This window comes from Coenobita brevimanus, chromosome 55, assembly GCF_032717465.1.
Source record: "Coenobita brevimanus isolate Jiangsu-jjx chromosome 55, ASM3271746v2, whole genome shotgun sequence".
NCBI classification, from domain to species: Eukaryota; Metazoa; Arthropoda; class Malacostraca; order Decapoda; family Coenobitidae; genus Coenobita; species Coenobita brevimanus.
The window spans coordinates 48,025,946-48,049,364 of NC_137008.1; the positions used below are offsets into that span (position 1 = coordinate 48,025,946).

General features: G+C 41.6%; 1 protein-coding gene and 1 pseudogene across 1 annotated transcript in view; both read right to left on the minus strand.

Annotated features, from left to right (window-relative positions):
* Taf1 (TATA-box binding protein associated factor 1) overlaps positions 1-23,419 on the minus strand; it is a 667,992-nt gene that overhangs the window by 609,167 nt on the left and 35,406 nt on the right. Inside the window, exon 4 of the mRNA XM_080273519.1 lies at positions 1,507-1,718. Within this exon, the coding sequence (XP_080129645.1) occupies positions 1,507-1,718 (212 nt within the window). The remainder of the gene's footprint in view (positions 1-1,506; positions 1,719-23,419) is intronic.
* Positions 14,234-14,352, minus strand: LOC145401492 (5S ribosomal RNA; annotated as a pseudogene).

Consider the following 23,419-nt stretch of genomic DNA (forward strand, 5'->3'; position numbering starts at 1 on the left):
CTAGGGTATATACTCGTATTCTTATAATACTACTCATTTACATTTCTATTTACGTTCTCTATTTTATTTACGTTATTTACATTTCTATTTTATTTACACTGTGTTGTGCACTGTCACTTGAAATAACTTATAAAACTATTTTCCATTGTTCACATATATTTACATTCATTACTTTCACTTGCTGTTTACACATTATTTACAATTCCACTTGCAATGTTTTACTCAACAGAAAGATCGTAGTCACTCTTTTATCAATTGTCAGCCCTTTACCTCTTTCCACACGAGGTTTAGTAGGGGGTAAAGGTCACAGAGCCATTTGCATGGGGGTGAAAAAAGGCCTTGAAGTCAGCAAGAAGAAACATACGTCCTCTCACTTCGGAAGGACACTAAACTGATAACGCAGGGCCAGCCAGCCAGCCTGGAGGCCTTTTTAGGGGTTATTCAGAGTTACCAATATTACTTCTTGAAACAGCTAAGTCTAGCACTGATATGATTGGCAGGAAATCTAGACAATACATTATAAATTTGGTAGTTCCAGGTGAATGTAAATATCACTTAGGCTTCTTCCTTCCCTCCTTACATGTATATTTATTACGAAAATAGATTAGAGGCCTACTTAGGAGATATATAATCAGAGCTACCAATGTTAAATCTTGAAACAGCTTTGTGTAGCACTGATGATTGGCAGGAAATCTAGACAATACATTATAAATTAGGTAGTTCCAGGTGAATGCAAATATCACTTAGGCTTCTCCCTTCCCTCCTTACATGTATATTTATTACGAAAATAGATTATACGGCATATTTCAAGGGGAAAAAAACAGCGAAAATTAGCGAACGAGTGCACGTGAGGTGTTGTCAGGTGATAATTAGCCAATTCCAGGTGTATGGCACTCTCACTTACCTGATTTCTTTCTTGTATATATTATTTGGTATAAGAATACGACATAGGGCTTATTTCAATGGATGAAATCAGTGAAAAATTCCAGGGAAGATTTACTTAGCGTAGCATGGCCGGGCAGGCGAGAGGATAGGGTAATGGAGGGGGGGTAGGGAGGGGAGTCAAGAACGGGGAGAAATGGCTAAATTGTCAACAATGGATGGGAGTACAGATGAGATTAGGAGTGCTGACTAGTGTTGGACATTGTCAGTACTGATAGATGATACAAGCCCCCACTTGGAAGCCCGGGTGAATTCAAAATAACACAGAATCACAAAAGCGACGCCCCGCGGTATGATCCCTTGCTCCCAAGCGTCACGAAAGTGACGCCCCGCGGTTAAGGGGTTAACTGCAGCTTCTACACCCTCATCCTACCACCATGTTACCTTACGTCTTGGGGGCTCTTTGTCCTCCCACACACTGAATCAGTAGCTCTCAGGTGTTGGATATCACATTTACACACAGTACTGTACAACACTTGAAAACAACAATGACCAGTACAAAATTTACAGGCTTTACTACACCAATACAATATGGATAACCAGAAAACCACATTATATACTCACAGCATCTCGCCTAAAATCAGGAAATATTTCTCGAATGTCGATATTTGCATACTTTGATGGCATCATTGCAGCCAGTGGTGTGACTAAGCGGCGACGATCCCCAGGCACACTAGAAGTTTCAGATGCCCGGGGTAATGGTGGAGGTGGTGGCATTAGCTCAGAGTCAGACTTGTTCAGACCATTTTCATCATCCTCTGCATCATAATCCTCACCTGAATGGGAAGATTCATAAATTACAAAGAGAGTGAGGCATCAAAACACAATAATTCTCAACACAACTCATCTCTATACATCAATGATGGTGCAAATGAAAAGCAATTAGCATCTGGGATCAAGGATATGAGAGAGAGAGAGAGAGAAATATCAACAGGAAAGTTAGAGAGCAACAGTGATGGACGATTCTCAATTTTTTCTGTAATCGATTATTTTGAATACTTTTGTGGTCAATAATCGATTAGTAATCGATTATTTTTCAATTACTTTTACCTTATGACAGATATTCATTCATTTCATTCATCATCTAATCCAGCGCTGCCTCATGAGAAGCGTAGGAGCCTGAGGCTGGGCAAGTTGGTCCTGACATTTATGATGAAAGTGACCAGCCTTATTCATCCCTGAGTGGCATTACATGAGCAATAAACCCCAACCACCCCTTGGATATAAACCTGCACTGGCTCAATCCGATTGGAGCGTCTTAATTACCCACCAAACCACCAAGCGCCGTGACTTGGTTATATGGTTATCACCCAGCGTTGTAAATGGTTTCCTGGTGTACAGGAAAGCATTTGGCTTGTCACTCAGTGTAAAGTCATCTGTAGACAGAAGGAAGAGGAGGGAATGAAGGAGAGAGAGAAAAGGAAGGCAGGAAAGAAGGAAGAGAGGACAGAGCAGTCACCCGAGAGCAGCACTACATCGAGTGAGCAGATGGTGAGCATCCCCACCTACCACGATGATATATGTTACATGGGTATATTGGTAAAGTTGAGTATAAGGTACTCTATAATGTTCTGAGTTCAGTGTAGTCTCTCTCTCTCTCTCAACTAAGCATTAAGATAATAAAGAAAAAGATCAGGGAAAAATGAAAACATCATTCTATCTATCTATCTACAGCCAGACGTCTCAATCGTGTAAGGGGCAGCCACAAACAAATGCCTCCATGTTGCCCTGTCCAAAGCCACTTTACTGCCTTGCTCGCAGTTCACACACCCCTCTCTCATACATCTCCACTCCATCTTTCCATCTCATCCTCAGCCTCCCCTTCCCTCTCCCCTTTCCATCTCATTCGCATACATGTCCTTGTTAGTCTCTCGTTCTCCATCCTCTCCACATGGCCGAACCACCTCAATGTATTTCTCCTAATGCTGTCAATCACATCCATATCCACACCACAACACTCTTTTACTTCCTCACCTGTCAGTCTGTCTCTCTATGTGACACCTCATGCTCCTCTCAAATAACTCATTTCCAATGCTCTCACTCTTGTGTCCCTCCAGCAAGGTCTAAGCTTCACTTCCATATGTTAGAGATAGTATCACAATACTGCCATGCAGTGACTTTATTACTTTCATGCTCACTTCCCTGTCCCATATCACTGCTTTCAAAGAACCTGCAACCTTTCTTCCCTGTTGTACCCTTTCAAGCACTTCACCCTCTAAATTTCCATCCTTACTCATCACACTACCCAGGTGTTTAAGTGCACTCACATTTTCCATTTCCTCCTCATCCAGCTTCACTACATTCAGTGACTTAATTTCTCTGAAGACATTATTAACAGCTGAATATTTATTTAACAAGTAATCAACGCCACTGAGCCGCCTGCCACAGTCACACGACTCACATACTGCCACACAGCTGGCAGCTGTGCAGTGCACACCCACCACAGTCTACACAGTAGTACACACGAACTGTCCACGTACAAGTTTGTTCTTGTATTAGATTTGTCTTCTCCAGCGTCTGAGGCCCCGACTTTTTATTCTACTCGTACATACAAGATATTAATTGTCAGCCACCTCTTTTTTACATATACCATTTTGAATAAATGCACTTACTATTAAGTAGACTAACGTGAATTGGGTAAAATCCATTGAAATGCACTTGCCTATAATATATATTTAATGTGTAATTTACGGTGGGAGTAATCATTTGGTAATTGATTACTGGGAATTATAATCGATTAGTGAGAAACTTTACCTTGTAATCATTGTAATCAATTATGCCCACCATTATAGGGCAAATAAAAAGAAAGAAGTCGGTGAGAGATTATAAAGTTGCTATGCAAACCTAATCTTTTTTTTTTTTTTTTAATTAGCTATCACACAATTATGTCTGTGATACAATCTTACAATTTTGGTTCCAAGAAGAGAACAGACAGAGAGAATGTAACAGAGCAGGGTATGAGTATGTATGATGAAGTTTGAGGGCAAGAAGAGTAATGGAAGACTACAAAGAAGACTGTTGGATATGGTCAGACAAGGTGTGAGAAAAGAAAAAGAACTGTCATACATGGTTGCCCCTCACTATATCGAACTGACAGGGGGTAAGTCTGGTTCAATAAGGCTGAAAGTATGATAAATCTGAGGGCTGCTCTCCCAGGCTGGAACACAAACACGACTGATAATAAATGACTGCAATATCACATTCTAGTACTGCATATGAAAAGTGCCCATTTTACACAAACTTGGCCAACACTTTTGCCCTATTGTAGCTTATTTTACATCCCTGTCATAGCACCCCTTCATGACTAGTGCAGTATTACTGTACAGTAATCCCTCGATTACCTAAAGTAATAGAGCCATCGGTATATCCAGATACAGAGCAATATCCTAACAACCTTAACCCTAAAGATATGTACAGTACCCTTCCTATTTGTGGAAGTGTTCTTCTTTCAGCTACTTACACATCAAAACATACATGGGAATATCCAATATACTGTAATGCTTGACACTAAGAAAACAATGCATAAGCAACAAAAATCCACAAATACCCTACCTACATGTACAGTACCTCTCCTAACTGTGGCAGTGTTTTTCGGTCTTTCAGTTATTAAGACATCAAAACACGCACAGGAATATCCAATATAAAGCTAGACACTAAGAAAATACAGTAATGCATAAACAACCAAATTCCACAAGTAAATAAATGAAGAAGACGAAGGCTGCAAAAGAATTTTAATAAAGCACAGTACTGTACTTAGCACCCACTGAACAGCGGACAGGCATTGTAACCCATCAGCCTCTAGTCGGTGTACAATAATCCCGTGTGGTCTACTGGCTAATGTAATCACTATTGGTGGCCGTATTGGTACCAAAATAACAATACAGTAAACCCTCAAAGATCCGGACTTCAAATATCCGGATTTTGCGAAGATTCGGACCATTTCTTGGCAAATTTTCAATTTAAAACATAGGCTACAAAATACACAATTTATTAATTAAAATTTACAAAAAAAATATTTGTACATATTATTATACTATCCTATTAACTTTATACTGTATTAAATTTAATTTAAATTTTATCGGTTCTCCGGTATCCTTTTATGAGGCGCGCACATGTGAATTGGGGGGGGGGGGGGACGCGGCCTTGAGGGGACAATGAGCTGAGGCAGTTGACTGAGTGTGAGTCGCAGAAACACATTGACCGAGTGAAAGCACAGTTTTCTTTCTTTACTCTTCCACCATGGCTCCAAAGCGCAAACATACGGTGCTAACCATAGGTGAAAAACTTGAATTACTGTACTAGAAAAATTAGAAAAAGGTGTACCAGTGTCTCGGTTAAGTGATGAATATGGTGTTGCAAAACAAACAATCAGCGATATAAAGAGAAACAAAACAAAGCTTCGTGGTTTTGCTGCCAAGGCAGGTGGAAGTGGAAGTGCAGGTCCCAGTTCCCAAGTGAAGCGTAAGATCGTTATGAGTGGACGCCATGTACAGTTAGAAGAGGCAGTACTGAAGTGATATAACCAACAAATGTCCAGAGGTGTTTCTGTGCGGGGTACTGAACTGATGATGGCAGCAGAGCGTCTTGCAGCTCAGATGAACGTGACTGAATTTTAGGCTTCTGATGGGTGGCTGTATCACTACAGGCACGCTGATCACTTGTAGTAGACCTTGAAGATTCTGACTCTGATTAAGAAGTCAGAGGCACCCCCACTAGAACCCGAGGATGAACAACAGAAAGTGACACTTTGGCAAGATGAATATAAAAAATAACTTTTTTATTTTGCATTAAGTTATACCTAAACCACCATAAGTTTTCTTTCATATGAGCAAATTTATATAATTTCTGGAAGATCCGGATTTTTCGAGATCCGGACAGGGTTATAGCCCCAATTAGTCCAGATCTTTGAGGGTTTACTGTACAGTCGGCCTAAGAAGTGACGGCGGAGTATCCAGAAGTTTTTGGTCAGCGATACTGCACATACTCTTCCTTATATCTTCACGAGGTGAAACCTAATACGTAAAATTGTTACAAAATACAATAAATCAATGCCAAGGTACCTGTATATTTCAAAATTGTAGGAAGCACTTCGTTAGTTACGATAATAGGAAATCCTAAAAGGAACTAATTGAAATTTCACAACTATCGCTCAGGGACAGTCAGGAATAATTTGTGGAGTTCAAGTCTAGCATGGTAACACGCAATAATTTTTTAGTAGTGTAAGACTGAACAAACAAGAGCTTCAATAAACAATTGAAATGAGTAATTATTATTTATAAAATAATTTCCGTTACAATACTAGGGAATAATTTAAAGTCATTTATGGCGTCTGGCAATGGATGGATGGATTTATTTCCGTTTCCAATGTCTCAATGGATGACGACAGAAAGCGGGAAGGCAGCGCAAGCCAGTAAACTATTTTAAATGTTTCGATCAACACGCACGAAAGGAGATAACATTTACTCAGAGATATGAAGTTATTACACTGCCTTTGGCCAGTTTTCCATTAAGAAAAATCTCTGGATTATTTAATATAAGCCAGAGGGCTATCGGTGAAGGGAGTATAAATAAAAGAACCTCGAAATTTGCCTAGAGTCGAAGCACCTTGGAGAATGCTAACTTCTGTCACAGTCTGATATCCTCAGTGCATAATCGATTAGCAAGAGTAATAAAAGCAGAGGTTCATAAACAGATCATTGAGTTCAGAACTTCCAAATTTGCATTTTCTGTTCAGCAGGACATTACAGTTTATTTAAAAAGACAGATATTAAGATTAAAAGATGGAGTAAAAAGTGCAGGCTTTTGCACTGCAAGAGTTTATGAACTCATGTTTTAGTCCTGTTTATTGCCTAGTGTAAGAGAAAAAGGCAGAATCTGTCATACCTCCTTACAAGTAAAAATAATTTTGCATCAGCTGGGAATAAAGTTGCTAATTATAATTATTATCGGCGAGAGAAAGACGGAATAAAAGGCAGCATGGTCTTGGTGCTACCGCAGGTAGGGCATCATTACAAATAATAAATTCATTGTTATGGCATCCTTATTGTTGCTGTATCATCACCATAGCATTTGAAAATTAGGCAGTGTATTGCAGTCACAATAATTTTCCTTAACTGGTCTTCAAAACTAGAGCATCTGTATTTGAAATCCTGGGAAATAAATCAGGAACACGGAGTTACAGGCCTACTGCCCACCACGCGCGGAGTAATACATTTCACATTCATTCAAATTGGGAAAGGTAACTATATGAGTGTTAAATTCTAATATATCACTGCCTTCTGTTATTCATTTTACATAATTCGTTAGCGTGATGTAATATATATTTTATTTGAAATGACGTGATGAAAGCATTGAATGTTTACCTTATATTCACTGTTTCATTGAATGTATGGCAGTGCAGAGTGACCGAAGCAATCTGAAATCTGCCATCACTTCTTGGGGCGACTGTACTTCTGATACTAACTGTTTATCTGCAACTACTGACAGTGATGGCTAGGCACTGATTCCTATCGGTACTAAAACAGACTTTCCAATTAATTGAAAACGTATTTTCAAAAATACTACAGTGGAATCTCAAATTTCGACAGTTCAGAATTCGATGAATCAAATTTCGATGCATTTTGGAGTGGTCCGCCTATCATACTTTTCGATGCAAAGTCGCATATTTCGATGCTCTCAGGGCCAGACTCCAACCAAAACAAGCAAACTTAATATTTTTGATGCGAACCAAAATGCTAGAAGTGAAGGAAAATTATAAGAAAAAGTATGAGCCTACCCTAATATTGTATGTGACATGTGTCAAGAAGAGAATGAAAATCAACATAATTTATTCATACAGTATATGAAGCATACGATGATATGGTTCAAAGACAATTCACCGTCAAGTCAATTCGCCATCAGATAATTCCCCGTCAAAACATGGACAATTTCCTGTCAGGACAATTCGCACCTTGGACGATTCCCCGTCATTCTATAAATATACTTATTATTAATTAATCAATACTTTAATAACTCGAAGATATAACAAGAGAAATTAAAGGAAGAGAATCAATAGTAGAAATACTAAAACAAAATGAATTACAGGTGGTAGCAAATACAGTAGGCAGAATACTGAAACGAAGAGAAGTACGGTAATTATGAACATAATGAGCAATATAGAAATGAACAATTGAGACTGAGAAAAAAAATAGTCATGTTGTTTAAGGACAAGAGCTCCCGGATGGGAGTAGGCACCAACAACAAGCCATGTGCAAGGCAATGCTCTGCTGTCATCATCTTGCAACTGTCCTGCCAGCAGCCAGCCCTCTACAGCCAAGTGCTGCACTTTCAGCCTGTACCTTCCACATATGGACATGCATTTCACTGCAATTTAGTTGTATGTATTTTCTTTGTATTTTCATCACAACTTACCTGTTTCAAGATGGCATGCAAGAGTGGTTCTTCGGGTAGCATTTATAATGGACGAGAGCAGCCTGGCACCTCTAAATCTTCGCAGCCAAGGGAGAAATAGCAATACAGGAAAGGGCAGAAATACACCAAGTATACACTTGCTGACAGTATGGCAATACAGTTAGCCTACTTAACCACAATTATAGTTCATAAAGTTTACAGGGGGTGTGGGCAAAAAATCATGATTTTAGGTGGTTAGTTTCGGAGGCCCCGGACCCAAACTAATTTTTCCCATAAGAAGTTCAATTTAAATTTTGATGATTTGAATTTTGTGGTGATTTTTAGGTACATATGCCAATCGAAATTTGAAATTCCACTGTATTTCATTAGGAAGTGATGATTTTAAGATTTATTAGGACAGTGAACGGCAGTTTTGGTGCTCATATTCCCCTAAAACAGTGGCCATATAATCATTTTAACCCGTACTGAGCCTGTTGTGTGTAACTTTATTAATTTTTTAGGTAGTTCATCAGACTGAAAAAGTATTAATTATGAAACTACTTAGCTACCAGTATCGGAAATCAATACCACCAATACTGGCCAACAAAGTAATCGGTATCATATCTAAATTTAATCACTGGCATCGCCCATCACTAATAATCACATAACAAATGTCAGAAAACTCCTCCAACCATTGAAGCTGGACAGTGAGTGGGGATGTGTGGTAACCACCATTGAACACAGTGATGTCATGTCTCTATTGGCCGGCCAGGCAACACTGACCATTCACTAGGGAAGTGGACTGCCATTTATGATCATATGGTGGGTTACGTTCTTTTACCAGCGCATGGCTTAGCTCGAGAGGGCAGCCAGGCAACTTTGATCATTTGGTTGTGAGGCAGATGGCCATTTCTGTTCAGGGGATGGGTTAAGTTCTTTTACCAGCACGCGGCTCGGCTGGAGAGGGCAGCCAGGCAACTCTGATCATTTGGCAGGGAGGTGGACAGCCATTTTTGCTCAGCTGGTGGGTAAGCGTCTATTACCAGCATCCAGTCAGAAAGGCTGGCCTGCCACCAAACCAGTTTTTTTTAATATGTTGGTCATCCAACCAGTAATGTCAGAAATTTTATGTTGTAATACGGACAAAGAAATCCAGATACGGAAATAATAAGCCAAGGCCTAACGTTCGGATACAGAGCATGTCCAGATATGCAACATCCCGATAATCGAGTGATTACTGTATTCCATTATTACAACTCAACAATCACAATGGGGAAAGGGCACTTTCAGGCCAAGCTAGAGATAAAAAGGGTAGGAAACATGTATTGTATTCCATACAGCCCCATTTATCGACCCTAGTTTGGTTTTCCCAACAAAAGTTTGATGGGATCAGAGGTTTCAGTAAATCCAAAATCTGTTACATTACGGAACAATATAGTGAGGGCCTACTGTAACAGAAATGGATGGAGAACTATATATACAAACAAGATCCAACAATCCCAAATCAGGCAGGCAAGAAACTGGTTCGGTTTCAGAGCACCTGTGAAATCCATTTATGAAGAAAACAAAGTCTAAATGACAGTTCTCATATGTTCATGCTATCCTACTACCATTTCTGATCCTATCCACTCCACTGATTAAAAACTGATGACAATATTGCTGATGATGAATGAATAACAGATTCCAATAAAAAGATCACAGCAGCATAACAAGGGGGACCACTGTGTATACAGTATACACACAAACACTATCTATCTATCTCTATCTATTGCCAGATGCCTCAATCCTGTTTGGGGTGGCCACAAACAAAACGCCTCCACGTCGCCCTGTCCCCCGCCATTTCACTGCCCTGCTCCCAACTCACACACCCTTCTCTCATATACCTCTCCACCCCATCCCTCCATCTCATCCTCGGCCTCCCCCTCCCTCTTCCCCCCTCCACCTCACTCACACACACTCTCTTCGTCAGTCTTTCACCCTCCACCCTCTCCACATGGCCAAACCACCTCAGTGTGTTTCTCCTAACGCTTCCTATCACATCCACATCCACACCACAACGCTCCTTTATATCCTCATTCGTCAGCCTGTCTCTCCATGTGACTCCACAGGCTCCTCTTAAATAACTCATTTCCACTGCTCTCACTCTTGACTTGTGTCTTTCCAACAACGTCCAAGCTTCACTTCCATACATTAGAGTTGGTATCACAATACTGTCATGTAGTAACATTTTCACTTCCATGCTCACTTCCCAGTTTCTTATCACTGCTTTCAGAGAACCAGCAACCTTTCTTCCCTGCTGTACCCTTTCAAGCACCTCACCTTCCAAACCTCCATCCTTACTCATCACACTACCCAGTACTTAAACGCACTCACATTTTCCAATTCCTCATCATCCAACCTCGCTGTACATTCACTGACTTCACCTCTCTCAAAGACCATCACTTCACTCTTCCCTACATTCACCTTTAGATTCCGTTTCTTACACACACTCCCAAACTCATCCGCCAAGCCCTGCAGCTCCCCTTCGTCTTCACTCAACAACACAGTATCATCTGCAAACAACAGTACAGGGAGTTTCCAAACACTATCCTCTCTCGCCAGGGCCACTCCAACATCCACTACCCTACCTTGTACCTCTTTTATTACCCCATCCATGTACAGATTGAACAACCATTGAGACATGACACATCCCTGTTTCAACCCAACCTTCAAAGAGAAAAATTCACTTAGTTCACCATCCACACGCACTGCAGCCTTAGCACCATCGTACATACTCTTCACAGCATTCAACAACTTCCCATCTACTCCATATATTCTTAATACTTTCCACAATCCTTGTCTATCCACCCTGTCATATGCTTTCTCCAAATCCATGAAAGCCGCATACAACTTCTTTCCCTTCTCTAGAAACTTTTCCACTAAAGATCTAAGAATGAATATCTGATCTACACAACCTCTTCCCTTCCTAAAGCCTCCCTGTTCTTCTCCAACTAATTCCTCTGTTCTTTCTCTAACTCTGTCAATAAGTATCCTACCATACACTTCTCCTATTATACTACGAAGACAAATGCCCCTATGATTACCACACACTTCTTTTTCCCCTTTTCCTTTGTACAAGGGAATAATTATACCTGACTTCCAATCCTCCGGGACTCCACCCTCCTCCCAGGCCAATCTACACATACTCCACATCCATTCCACTACAATCTCTCCCCCAAGCTTCAGCATTTCACCACACACTCCATCAATTCCTGGGGCTTTCCCAGATTTAACTTTCTTCATTGATTCCACAACTTCTATCCTACTGATTTCTTCCTGTCTTCTCACCTCCCTCCTTCTCCCAGCCATTCCCCAGCCACTTATACTCGCATTACTTCCATCCTGTATGTTCAACAATTCCTTAAAGTGTTCTTTCCATCTGCTCACTTCTTCTCCCTTCTCCACTAGTAATCTACCATTTTTATCTTTCACTGCCCTGCTAACCTCACTTCCACCCTGTCTTATTCTCTTCACCTCTTTCCAGAACATTTTCTTGCAGTCCCTCCACTTTACACTCAAATTACTTCCAAATGCCTCATCCACTCTCTTCTTACTTTCTCTTACTAAACTTTTCACCTCTCCCTTTCTTTCTACATATAACTCTCTCTTCCGCCTCTCAACTTCTTCCATGCCTCTATTTCTCATCCATTCATTGTATGCTTTCTTCTTTTGGACTGAAGAGGTGAGACATAAACACATACACACAATATATATATATATATATATATATATATATATATATATATATCCATCCATCCATCATCCAATCCTGCATTGCCCCATGAGGAGCGTAGAAGCCCGGGGCTAGGCAGTTGGTCCCGACATTTAAGATGAGAGTGACCAGCCTTACTCATCCCTGAGTGGTATTACATGAGCAATGAACCCCAACCACCCCTTGGATATAAACTTTCACCAGCTTAATCCAATTGGAGCGCAATAATCACCCACTAAACCACCAGGCGTCAAAATTTGGTTATATGGTTATCACCCAACGAAGTAAATGGTTTCCTGGTGCACAGGAAACCATTTGGCTTGTCACTCAGTGTAGAGTCACCCACAGGCTGAGGGAAGTGGAAAGAATGAAGGAAAGAAAGACAGAACAGGGAGTGTAAAGTCACCCGTAGGCAGAAAGACAAGGAAAGAATGAAAATGATGATGATGATGATGATATATATATATATATATATATATATATATATATATATATATCAATCAATCAATCAATCATTTCCTGTGGCACCCTCGGGGATGCATAGGGCCCCGATGAACTCACACCACCACATCCTATCTTGTGCTAACTCCTCAAGATCTCCCCAACACTCATCTCCAGCTTCCCGTCTCATTGTCCTCACCCACGTCTCTTTTGGCCTTCCTCTACCTCTCCTACCAAGTGCCACCCACCCGGGTGTACCTCGTACTATTCCCTGTCTCCTATCCACATGTCCTAGCCACTTCCATCGTGAGAATCTAACATATTCATCGATTGGCTGCACTCCCGTTATTTCTCTAATTCTACTATTTGGTATCCTTTCCCACCACTTAACTCCTAATATTCTTCTAAGTGCTTTATTTTCAAACACCAAGAATTTATTTTCCATAGTCACTGTGCTGTACCAAGACCCGTGTCCATAAATTAAGATACTCCTAACCATTACCTTATAAAGTTTGATTTTTGTATGCACAGAGAAATTGTTATTATTCCAAATATTTTTTAGCATTCCCATTGCCTGATTAGCCTTCTTTAACCTTTCCTCGAATTCAAAGTCCAAAGAACCATCCTTGGCTAAATAAGTACCTAAATATTTAAACCTATCAACTTGCTTTACAACCATACCTCCAATTACACATTCCTGCGCATTTTCCATATTCATATTATTTCAGTTTTTCCACAATTAATAACCAAACCCACCTTGCGACCTTCACTCACCAAACAGTCCAACACTCTCTGCATCTCTTCTGGCCCATCACAAATCAAAACTATATCATCTGCATAATCTAAATCCAAAAGTTTCCTGTTCTCTCCCCAAAGTATATCTGCACCGGTTTCTGTTCCAACGCGTTTCATAATGTAATCAATGACCAATATAAATAGTAAAGGCGATAGAACACCACCTTGAATTACTCCGGACTTGACTTCAAACGAATCACTCAGACAACCATCAACCATCACTTTACAAAATGTGTCCTCATGCATGTTCATAATGACCCTCACAAACTCCTCTGGTATTCCATAATGTCTCATGATCTTCCCCATAGTCTCTCTCGAAACACTATCAAAAGCCTTTTCAAAATCAACAAAACAAAGACTTAACGGTACTCTCATTTCATTAACTTGCTGCATCAAATGCCTAACTATAAAGATCTGATCATTGCAACCACGTCCCTTTCTAAAACCAGATTGTTCATCCCTCAGAATACCCTCAACCACCGGCTCCAACCTATTTAACAACACTCTACTGAAAACTTTCAAAGCTATCGGTGACAAAGAGATTCCCCTCCAATTACCACATTCACTCAGGTCTCCCTTCTTCGGAACTTTAACAATTACACCATTCTTCCAAACTGATGGTAGTAACCCCGTCACCCATATCTTATTGAATAGCTTGGTCAAGATCATTATTAATCTATCCCCCTCCACTTTAAACATTTCAGGAAATAAACCATCCTCCCCTGGTGCCTTATTATTCTTTAACTGTTTTACTGCTTTCTCCACTTCTGCAAGCCTCAACTCTCCTGTTTCTATATATATTTTCATCCACTGCCAGACGCCATGTATCCCAAACGGGGTGGCCAAGGGCTTAGAGTTAATTGTTTTACAGGGAGGGGCACTAATCCTCCACCAACCCCACTTGACACGTAGGGATGCCAACAGCATCTGGTGTTCCCAGGCAGTCACCCATCCAAGTACTAACCAGACCCAACGTTGCTTAACTTCGCTGATCGGACGGGAAGCGGTGTACTCAACGTGGTATATATATATATATATCATCATCATCATCATCAGCTGTTTGAGTGTCCACTTCAGGACCGGCTATCCCAACCAAAGTGGGGACGTTACAGCCTATGTATCCCTACCAAGTGACTTAGGCTGCCTGGTAGAGATTGTATGTAGGGTGAGAAGTGCTTGTAAGTGTGATTGTAATGTTGGAGTGGCTTTGGATGTGTGTGTAATCTGTGAACCAAGCGTAATCAGCCCACACAAGCCGACTGGGTGCAAGCATACTTTATAGTACGTGACACTGGTTCAACTACAGCATTTCTTACGTCCACCAAAGCAGTACAGTACGTGGCCAGGTCAACACTCCCAAAGTTTATTACCCTGGTCGGGCGCAAACCCTCGTTTTCCCGTGTACGATAACGCACACTCTACCACAGAGGTATGTATATATATATATATATATATGCAGGAGGAGGCCGTAGCACGGGCCGAACAGGGTAGTACTCCCGAGGGGAATGGGAATGCTGGTGATAGGGAGAGCTGGAGCTCCTGTTTCACTAGCTATCTAACCATCCCCCTTTGCTGACCTTTTCAGTGTGACAGTAACATGGAGAGTAGACCAGCATACTCTCCCAAACATTTCCTCTAACTATCTATGCACTACACCACATGCACTTTACATTCCACACAACGTATCCCACTACGTTACAGGGGTTGGCGCCAGCAAGGGCATGCGGCCAGAAAACTTTGCCCCCGCTACCTAGTGGCGGACTTCTGGGGGGAGGCGTGGCGGGGGTTCCGCCGGCATAGATCATGGGTCCAGGGCGAGATGGGGCTCGGGCCTGTGCTAGAGGGTACAAGGCATTGCGGTTCCCAGGCTGCCGCTTCCGCCCAATAGAGAGGGGCCCGAACCTGGGAGTAGCGTCCCAGGAGGCTGCCCTATCAGTGGGTGTATAATGGCGGGATAGTTGCAGTGCCAAGACGCGCTTGGAGGGTGTCCCTGCAGCTGTCCTGGCAGGGTGCCCCGAGGCCACTACCACAGCCACTGGTAAGCTGGTGGGCTAGGGGTCCCAGATCCATTGCCTGGACCTGGGATTGTGCGGTGAGTGGGACCTGTGCTGTGTCTGTCCCCATTTATTAATACTGAAGATGACAAAACAAAAAAGGTCTCAAAGCAAGCCTGAGGACAGTAAATCACCCATGGGGATGAGGGTGGGTTCATGGAATGTGGGAAGTTTGAGGGGAAGAGCAGGGGAAGTTGTTGAGGCATTCAGTAGGAGGTGGGTGGACGTGGCGTGTTTGCAGGAAGTCCGGTACAGGGGTGGATCAGCCAGAAAGATTGTTGGGAAGGACTGTTGCTATAAGTTGTTTTGGCAGGGGAGGACAGACGGATATGGAGGTGTTGGTGTGATGGTTGCGGAGAAATGGGTGGAATATGTTATGAATGTTTTGAGAGTAAGCGATAGGATATTGGTTGTGAAAATTCTGTTGGGAAGAAAGATAGCTGTGATTATATCGGCATATGCTCCACAGGCAGGATTGGATGAATCAGAGAAAGATAGATTTTGGGATGATTTAATACGTGTAGTGGGTGGTATGCGGGATGATGAGACAGTGATTTTGGGAGGGGACTTAAATGGTCATGTAGGTGAAGCAGCACAAGGTTATGAAGGAGTGCATGGGGGATGTGCATATGGTCTAAGGAATGCAGAAGGGGAAAGGATACTCGAGTTTGGGGACATGATTGTGTGCAACACATATTTTAGGAAAAGAGACAGTAGGTTAATTACGTATGAGTCTGGGGGAAATAGCAGTCAGATAGATTATTTTCTGGTTAGGAGGGCCGATAGGAGGTTAGTGAGGGATGTTAAAGTTATAGGAAGTGAGGAGTGTGTGCAGCAGCACAAACTATTGATTTGTGATATGGTGCTTAAAGAACAAGTGATGAAAAAGAGGACTTATGTACCTAGGAGGAAAATATGGAAGCTGAAAAACCAAGTAGTAAGGGATGCCTTCTATAGCGAGTTGAGGAGAGTGGTGGCTGAACAGGGAGCTGTAGACAGAGGCGTTAATGAACAGTACAGAACCCTCAAGAACAATTTCTTGAGAGTTACTGATGTAACATGAGGCTGGACAAGAGGACCACCAAGACATAAAGTAACTTGGTGGTGGGATGAGGGTGTAGAAGCTGCAATTAAGGAGAAAAGAAGGCTTTTCCGGGAATGGAAGAAGGGTGGTAGCAAAGAGGAATATTTGGCTGCCAAGCGTAGGGCTAGGAGAGAGGTATACAGGGCAAAGTCTGAGTCACAAAGACAATTACTTGATAACCTAAATCATGGGGAAAGGAAAAATATATTTAGGGTGGCAGATCAGGTGAAGAGGGATAATCGGGATATCATAGGTGAGCAGTGTGTGAAGAATGATGAAGGAAGGGTAGTGGTGAACAGTGAGGATATTAAAGATGCATGGAGAGAGCATTATAACCGGTTGTTGAATGAGGAGTTTGACTGGGACAGGAAGGTTTGGAGCCAGCAGATCCAGTGTCTGGCCCTTGGCCTTTGATTGATACTGCTACTGTGAGTGAGGCAATAGGCAGGATGAGGGTGGGGAAGGCAGCAGGTGTGTCTGGGTTGACTGCCGAAATGTTGAAGAAGGCCTCAGGCGATATAGGGGTGAATTTAGTCACTGACCTGATAAATAGGATTATTTATGAGTGTGTTGTCCCAGATGATTGGCTGAAGAGTGTAATTGTAAATGTGTATAAAGGGAAGGGTGATGCCCTGGAAAGAGGGAATTATAGAGGTATAAAGCTTTTGGATCAGATAATGAAGGTAATGGAGAGAGTTTTAGAAGGTATGATTAGAGAAAGAGTGAATATTGATGAGATGCAGTTTGGGTTTATGCCAGGTAGGGGGACCACTGATGCCATATTCATTGTTAGACAGCTTCAGGAAAAATATATTGGTAGGAGAAGCGATCTTTATTTTGTTTTTGTTGATTTGGAAAAGGCCTTTGACAGAGTCCCTAGAGAGGTGGTGAAGTGGGCAATGAGAAAGCTTGGCTTGGAGGAGTGGCTGGTTAGGGTGGTTATGGCCATGTATGTGGGTGCTCACACCCAGGTGAGAGTGAATGGAGATTTGAGTGATGAGTTTTCCGTGAATGTTGGTGTGCATCAGGGGTCAGTCTTGAGTCCCATGTTGTTTATCATGGTACTTGAAGCCCTTTCACGTGACTTTAGAAACGGACTCCTGTGGGAGTTGTTGTATGCTGATGATTTGGTGTTGATTGCAGAGAATGAAAGGGAGGCGGAGGAAAGTTTTAGGAAGTGGAGAGATGGTATGGGGCAAAAGGGTTTAAGGGTAAATGCAGATAAAACAAAAGTGATGATATCTAGGGTTGGTGGCGGTACTGTCAAAGACGAGGGAGAGTGGCCACGTGCAGTTTGCCACAAGGGCGTGGGAAGTAATTCCATCTTGTGCGGTGTGTGTGATAAATGGGTGCATAAGAGATGTAGTGGTATCAGAGGTAGACTGCGAGATAATGCTGATTTTATGTGTACAGCGTGCCAGGGTGAGCAGGTGGAGATCGTCAGACGTGAAAGGATTGAACTTGCTGGTGAATCTCTTGAGTGTGTGGAAGAGTTTTTTTATTTAGGAGACATGTTGTGTGCTGGAGGTGGGGCTGGAGCTAGCTCTGTGGCTAGGGTGAGAAGTGGTTGGAAGAAGTTCAGGGAGCTCTTGCCTCTCCTGACATTGAGGGGGCTCTCCCTACGTGCTAAGGGGTCTTTGTATGCAGCGTGTGTTAGGACTGTAATGCTGTATGGCAGTGAGACCTGGGCAGTGAAGGAGGAAGACATTCGCCGGCTCAGACATACAGAAATGACAATGATTAGGTGGATGTGCAGTGCGTCCCTGCGTCCAAGGCCTGGAGGGGCTGGGTTTACAATGGAAGAGTTGAGAGGTAGGATGGGACTGGAGTGTATTGGTGTTGTGATGAGGAGAGGTAGATTGAGGTGGTTTGGACATGTGGAGAGGATGGGGGATGATAATTGGGTGAGGAAGGTGAGAAGTGTTAATATTGGGGGTGGGGTTATGAGGGGTAGACCAAGAAAGACATGGGACGAGGTCATTAAGTGTGACCTTAGGGTTAAGGGACTGAACAGGGAGGCTGCAATGGATCGTGCAGCGTGGAGAGCCGCCATTAGGTGACCAAGGCCGACACATGCAAGCATGTTGGAGCCTTTAAAAACGAAACGATATATAAATCATACTATATATATATACAGTATATATATCATAATATATATATATATATATATATATATATATATATATATATCATACTATATATATATATATATATATATATATATATATATATATATATATATATATATATATATATATATATATATATATATATATATATATATATATATATATATATATATATATATATATATATATATATATATAAATATATATATATATATATATATATATATATATATATATATATATATATATATATATATATATATATATATATATATATATATATATATATATATATATATATATATATATATATATATATATATATATATATATATATATATATATATATATATATATATATATATATATATATATATATATATATATATATATATATATATATATATATATATATATATATATATATATATATATATATATATATATATATATATCATACTATATATATATATATATATATATATATATATATATATATATATATATATATATATATATATATATATATATATATATATATATCATACTATATATATATATATATATATATATATATATATATATATATATATATCATACTATATATATATATATATATATATATATATATATATCATACTATAAATATATATATATATATATATATATATATATATATTTATATATATATATACTGTACACTCAATCCTCCTAAATCGTGTGTTCATAAAGCACGGATTCATAAGGCACGGCTAAGCGGCCGTCAGACTGCCGGCAACCTTAAATCACTGTTAAGTCACGAAAACCGCGGACCTAGGCACCCAAGTGGGCCTTTTCCGAGGAGAACCCTGAACCGCTGCATTCAAACTGAAAATCGCGACCCAACAACCAATCACTGCACATCCCTGGTGGCAAGTGTGCATACTAATGCTGCCATGTTGCTGCTGTTGTTCTTGTTCTGCTAGTCCGCACACTACAGACCGTCGCCGTGGAGAACAAGAGCTACCTGCCTTTCTGTGCAAATTCCCCCCGCCTCCTACCTACCATGGTCCCTCCCTACCCCCCGATGAAGCGCTCTAAGCAGTATGGCGTCAAAAAGCTGCCGCCGTTGTTGTACAGTCAACATTTTGAGCTCATTCGTTGTGTTGAGAAGGGAGAGACGTTTTCAAAGCTGGCGAAAGAGTTTGGGAAGAACGAGTCGACCATAAAGACGATTTACAAGAAGAGGGAGAAGGGGAAGAAGGGCATCAAGACTTACAGGACTGGGCTCATTGACAGCCGGGTGCGGTGCAGAGACGAGGCAGTCATTTGGACAGAAATATGTCTGGAGATGTTCGTCCTGAGGCAGGCAAGGAAGAATATTCCGGTCGACGGCTCAGTCATCAGGGAGAAGGCTAAGAGTTTTCACAAATTGGCAAGTCAATGGCTCGGTATCAACCCCCCTAAGCCCTTCCATGCTAGCCATGGGTGGTTGGCTAACTTTCTGACGAGAAAGCACCTGAAGAATGTGCACACGACAGGAGAGAGAGTGTCTGCTCACACGGCCGCGGCAGAGGACTTTCCGACCGTCCTCCAGGCAGTTTTGATGGAGGGGAGTTATACGGCAGAAACTGTATTCAACATGGATGAGACTGGACTCCAATGGAAGAAGCTGCCTCGCACCACGTACATCCCACGTCAACACCAAAAGGTCCAGGGAAGGAAGCTCAACAAGGGGTGCTACACAGTCATTTTTTGCACCAACGCCAAGGGAACATTCAAGATGAAGCCTGTCGTTATTAATAAGACAAGAAAACCCCGCGCCTTCTGCAATCTCAAAGACAAAGATCAGTCAGGGGTGTATTGGCATCAGCAGGCTAAGGCATGGGCTACAACAGGCTTAGTCGTGGACTGGTTTGACAGATTTGTTAATGCGAAGGTTCATTGCAAGCGTGTTAAAGTGCCATTCAAAGTGTTGCTGCTCATGGACAATGCTCCCGCTCACCCACAAGCCCTAACCTCACACTACCCCAGCGTCAAAGTTTTGTTCTTCCCACCCAACACCACATCTCTTCTCCAGCCGCTTGACCAGGAGATAATAGCAAACACAAAGCGGTTTTACACCCAGTTATTTTATCACCAGTTTACCTCAGCTGTCATCGATGATGCACTGGAGCGGCAGTTGCTGAGAGAGATCACGGCAGACAGCAGCGACAGTGAGACAGAGGTGGGTGTTGTTGAGCCTGACCCCAGAGAAAGTCGGGAGGTGTTGTTTGTGTACCAGTTCAGGAGGAAAATTAACATTAAGGACTCTACCGACGCACTCCTAGAGGCATGGGGCAAGCTTAGTGTTGCAATGATTGCACATGCCTGGCGCTTTCTCCTGCCTAACCTCACGAGTGAAGACGTGCCAACTCAGGGTGTAGAGGACAATGTAAATGCTGTTGTTCAACTGGCTCAGAATCTGTCAGGCTGTCATGAAGTGTCAGCTAGTGACATAATGGACGTGATCAGGTCAGTGACTAACCTCACCCCTATACCCCCTGAGGCCTTCAACATTTCGGCAGTCAACCCAGACACACCTGCTGCCTTCCCCACCTGCATCCTGCCTATTGCCTCACTCACAGTAGCAGGATCAATCAAAGGCCAAGGGCCAAACACTGGATCTGCTGGCTCCAAACCTTCCCTGACCCAATCAGACTCCTCATTCAACAACCGGCTATACTGCTCTCTCCATGTATCTTTAATATCCCCACTGTTCACCACTACCCTTCCTTCATCATTCTTCACACACTACTCATCTATATCCCAATTATCTTTCTTCATCTGATTTGCCACCTTAAAAATCATATTTTCCTTTCCCCATGATTTAGGTTATCAAGTAAATGTCTCTGTGACTCACACTTTGCCCTGTATACCTCTCTTCTAGCCCTACGTTTGGCAGCCAGGTACTCTTCCTTGTTACCACCCTTCTTTCATTCCTGGAAAAGCCTTCTTTTTTCCTTAACTCTCTCTCTCTCTATATATATATATACAGCAATCCCCCATTTATCCAGACATAATAGAGCCAAAGGCATGTCCGGGTAGTGGCAACATCCGGATGATGAACAGTATTCCCCTACCACACCCAGCCCCTACCTATACCCACCTCCAACCTATATCTAACTTATTTGTATAGTACCTATGCTTAATCTGGCAGTGTTTTCCAGTCATTCAGGCATATTTAGACATGAAAACACACATAAGAATATCGTAAGTAATGCTAATCATCAAGAAAACCATTTAAAAAAAAAAAAAAAAAAAAAAAAAAACACCCTACCTATACAGCACTGTATGTACAGTACCCATCCTAATTTTGGCACTGTTTTCAGGTCAATCTGCCACATTCAGACATCTAAAAACACACAGGAATATCCAAAGTTATGCTAAACACCAAAAAAACCATGAGGAAAAAAAAAACACTGAAAACCATAAAGCACCCTACCTGTACACCAGACAGTACCCATCCTAACTTTGGCACTGTTTTCAGGTCAATCTGCCACATTTAGACATCAAAACACACATAGGAATATCCAAAGTAATGCGAAACACCAAGAAAATCATGAAAAAAAAAAAAAAAAATGAAAACCAAAAAACACCCTACCTATACATCACTTTATGTACAGTACCCATCCTAATTTTGGCACTGTTTTCAGGTCAATCTGCCACATTTAGACATCAAAACACACATAGGAATATCCAAAGTTATGCTAAACAACAAAAAATCCATGAAAAAAAAAAACACTCAAAACCAAAACCACCCTACTTACACACAATTTTAAGTAGAGTACCCCTCCTAATTTTAGCACTGTTTTCAGGTCAATCTGCCATATTTAGACATCAAAACACACATGATTATCCATATTAATGCTATACATCATGAAAGCAATGGGAACAACGAAAATCAACATAAACTCACGATGGTTTGAAAATCTGTTGTCTGTGACGAGTGATTACTCCCAGGGCTCAAAAAAAAATTCCACAGCCAAATATGCCACCGTAAATTGGTTATATTGGTATAAATCATATACCATCATCTTCGCCAGTTTTATACTATAAGATAAGCTAATAAAAACACATAAAACTGACAAGTAAGAGTATGAAATTCAAGCAGGAATAAACTGTTCAAGAGTAAAACCTACCTTCATATAACTTCCCACCACCCAAATAAAAAATTTTGCCAGCATCTTTCAACAGTCAAGCATATGTCTAGGTGCAGAATTTCATGAGTTTCTCGTGCTCACCACAGAATTTCCATATGACCAATAGTAGTCGAATATATCACAAAAAACTATGAAACTCACGGGTCAACGCTATCACCATAGAAGAGGGTAAGGACTGAGGGGGGAGTCGGGAGGGTATGGAGGAGGGAATGGGGGGAGTGGAAGAGGCGAGGCTGTGGGCAGGATTCTCCCCCTTATGTCAACAGGCGAATGGGCGCTTTTGCCGTACATTTACTCGTGGCTTAAGGTCTGTTAGACGATGAATGGCCATGCGGAAACACCGCATTGTGACCGGAGGACTTTCGACCTTCGATAGAGAGGCGGACGGCCACTGTCGCTGAACATGTACTCGTGGCTTGTGGTCTGTGTTCGATGGAGGTAGCAGTTGGGAGAGACTTAGCCCCTGTGGCCACGCGATATTAGACATTTGGTGAGGAATGCGCACGGACGTTTTGACACCACTTGCAGGTTACAGTCGTATCACTCGGGTACTGGAGTTCATTGGGAGTGATAGGACGAGTGCATGATTTCTCAGACGGACATTTTAGCTCTGGTTGTGGGTTATAGACTACTTCCAGCTCACGGCTCGAGCC